Below are 1,553 nucleotides of genomic sequence, written 5' to 3' on the forward strand. Positions count from 1 at the left end.
CCAACAGGTCAGGTTGTTTGGCTCTGTCTGTTGGCCAATAAGTTGGTTCACCAGTGGAAACAGGCGCGAGGTGTAGTGACTGCATTGCTTTCAGTAGTTCACGCCCTTTGGTAGTAATTAATCTTGAGCCCCAATTTGTGTGTTTTGCATTATAGTCACCCACAGCAATGAAGTCGCCTAAGGTTTCTAAAATAAATCAATAAAAATATATCAAAGATTTTACAGTTTAATTAATCCAAATTCTTCAAACCAAAAAGGAACACAAAAAAGAACAAATACTTTATTTAAAATACCTCTATATTTGGTGGTCGAACGCATCCATTGCATCTTCATTAAAGAAGATGTTGTAATTATCAGGTGGTGCAGCTTCCTCTTCCTCTATAGCCTCGTCAATTTCTTCCTCTTCTTCATAGAGAAACGGTTCAATTACATCATGGTTCTCATCTTCCTCCTCGTTTACCTCCTCGTCTTCCTTCTCGTCTATCTTCTCAGCAATTTCTCCGTTTGGGCGAACTACATTAAAATGATGTTCTTCAGGGTGCTCATTTTCTTCCAGCTCCATCTCCATCTCCTCGACATTCGCTGGTAAATCGTCGACATCTAACGTGTCCTCGTCAAAAATAGGATCGTCGTCCGGTTCCTGTTTTATTCCGGCAGCAATCTCCTCGACAATTTCTCTGCCCAACTCTACCGACCTGAAGAAAACTTCTCCGTCGGGTACGTCCTCCTCTTGAACTCCATTTACCTCTATCGAGAATATATCTGAAATATTGAAAGCATCATGCCTCACTTGGACACTACTTAGATCTTACCTGGAACATTTTCTTCGTGTTCAGGGCGTAATTCCAATGCTGTCTCCATGTCCGGATCAGAATTTATTGCATTCAGTAAAGCATCGAATGCGTTGTCTTCGATCTGCTCTTTAGCACTCTCCATATTAGTTATACACTATTAATCTTCTTCAGGCTGCAGAAACAATTAAAGTCAGTCCAACTATACGGATATGCTATGAACTAAAATTTGGAACGAAATACAAAATATATAATAGATACGAGATTACATGAAATTGAATTTATATGTTTTTTCAATTATTACGATAATATATACTTGCACTCCTCACTTTACGACCTATCTGCTTAACGACCACGAAAAAAAAATGAAGATGTAGTTTTGTCTCTTTTATCAAATTTCTTTTTTTAAAACATTTATATAATTCTAGACCATTTGGTATACAGTAAAGTCAATATCAATGGAAAAATATTGTATTGATTCTGCAAACAATAACTTGATTTTGCATCAAACAATTCATTTAAAAATGATTTCAGACAATTGGCACAGGTAATCAAGTACCGCTTATTGTGCAAATGCGTATTTAACAAGTGCTTATATCGGTATGAGAATTTCAACAAGTAAATGTACTTGACACATTACTTGACAAGTAGCAAGCTGTGGATATTGCAAATTGCTATTATATAAGTTTTGTAATTTAGTATTTAAACATTTTGTAATTTAATTATTAAAATCTGTTAATGTTTTCATTACGATCAAGGTTT

At 35.7% G+C, this 1,553-nt stretch overlaps 1 protein-coding gene across 1 annotated transcript; it reads right to left on the minus strand.

The window, feature by feature from the left end:
• Positions 1–295: 295 nt before the first annotated feature.
• Positions 296–936, minus strand: LOC108558911 (X-linked retinitis pigmentosa GTPase regulator-interacting protein 1-like). Its single transcript, XM_017915972.1, has 2 exons — positions 813–936; positions 296–747 (listed from the first exon to the last, which is right to left on the minus strand). The coding sequence occupies exons 1-2, from the start codon at positions 934–936 to the stop codon at positions 296–298; spliced, it is 576 nt and encodes a 191-aa protein (XP_017771461.1).
• Positions 937–1,553: the final 617 nt, after the last annotated feature.

Source organism: Nicrophorus vespilloides, unplaced genomic scaffold (genome assembly GCF_001412225.1).
Source record: "Nicrophorus vespilloides isolate i.1.1-1 unplaced genomic scaffold, Nicve_v1.0, whole genome shotgun sequence".
NCBI classification, from domain to species: Eukaryota; Metazoa; Arthropoda; class Insecta; order Coleoptera; family Silphidae; genus Nicrophorus; species Nicrophorus vespilloides.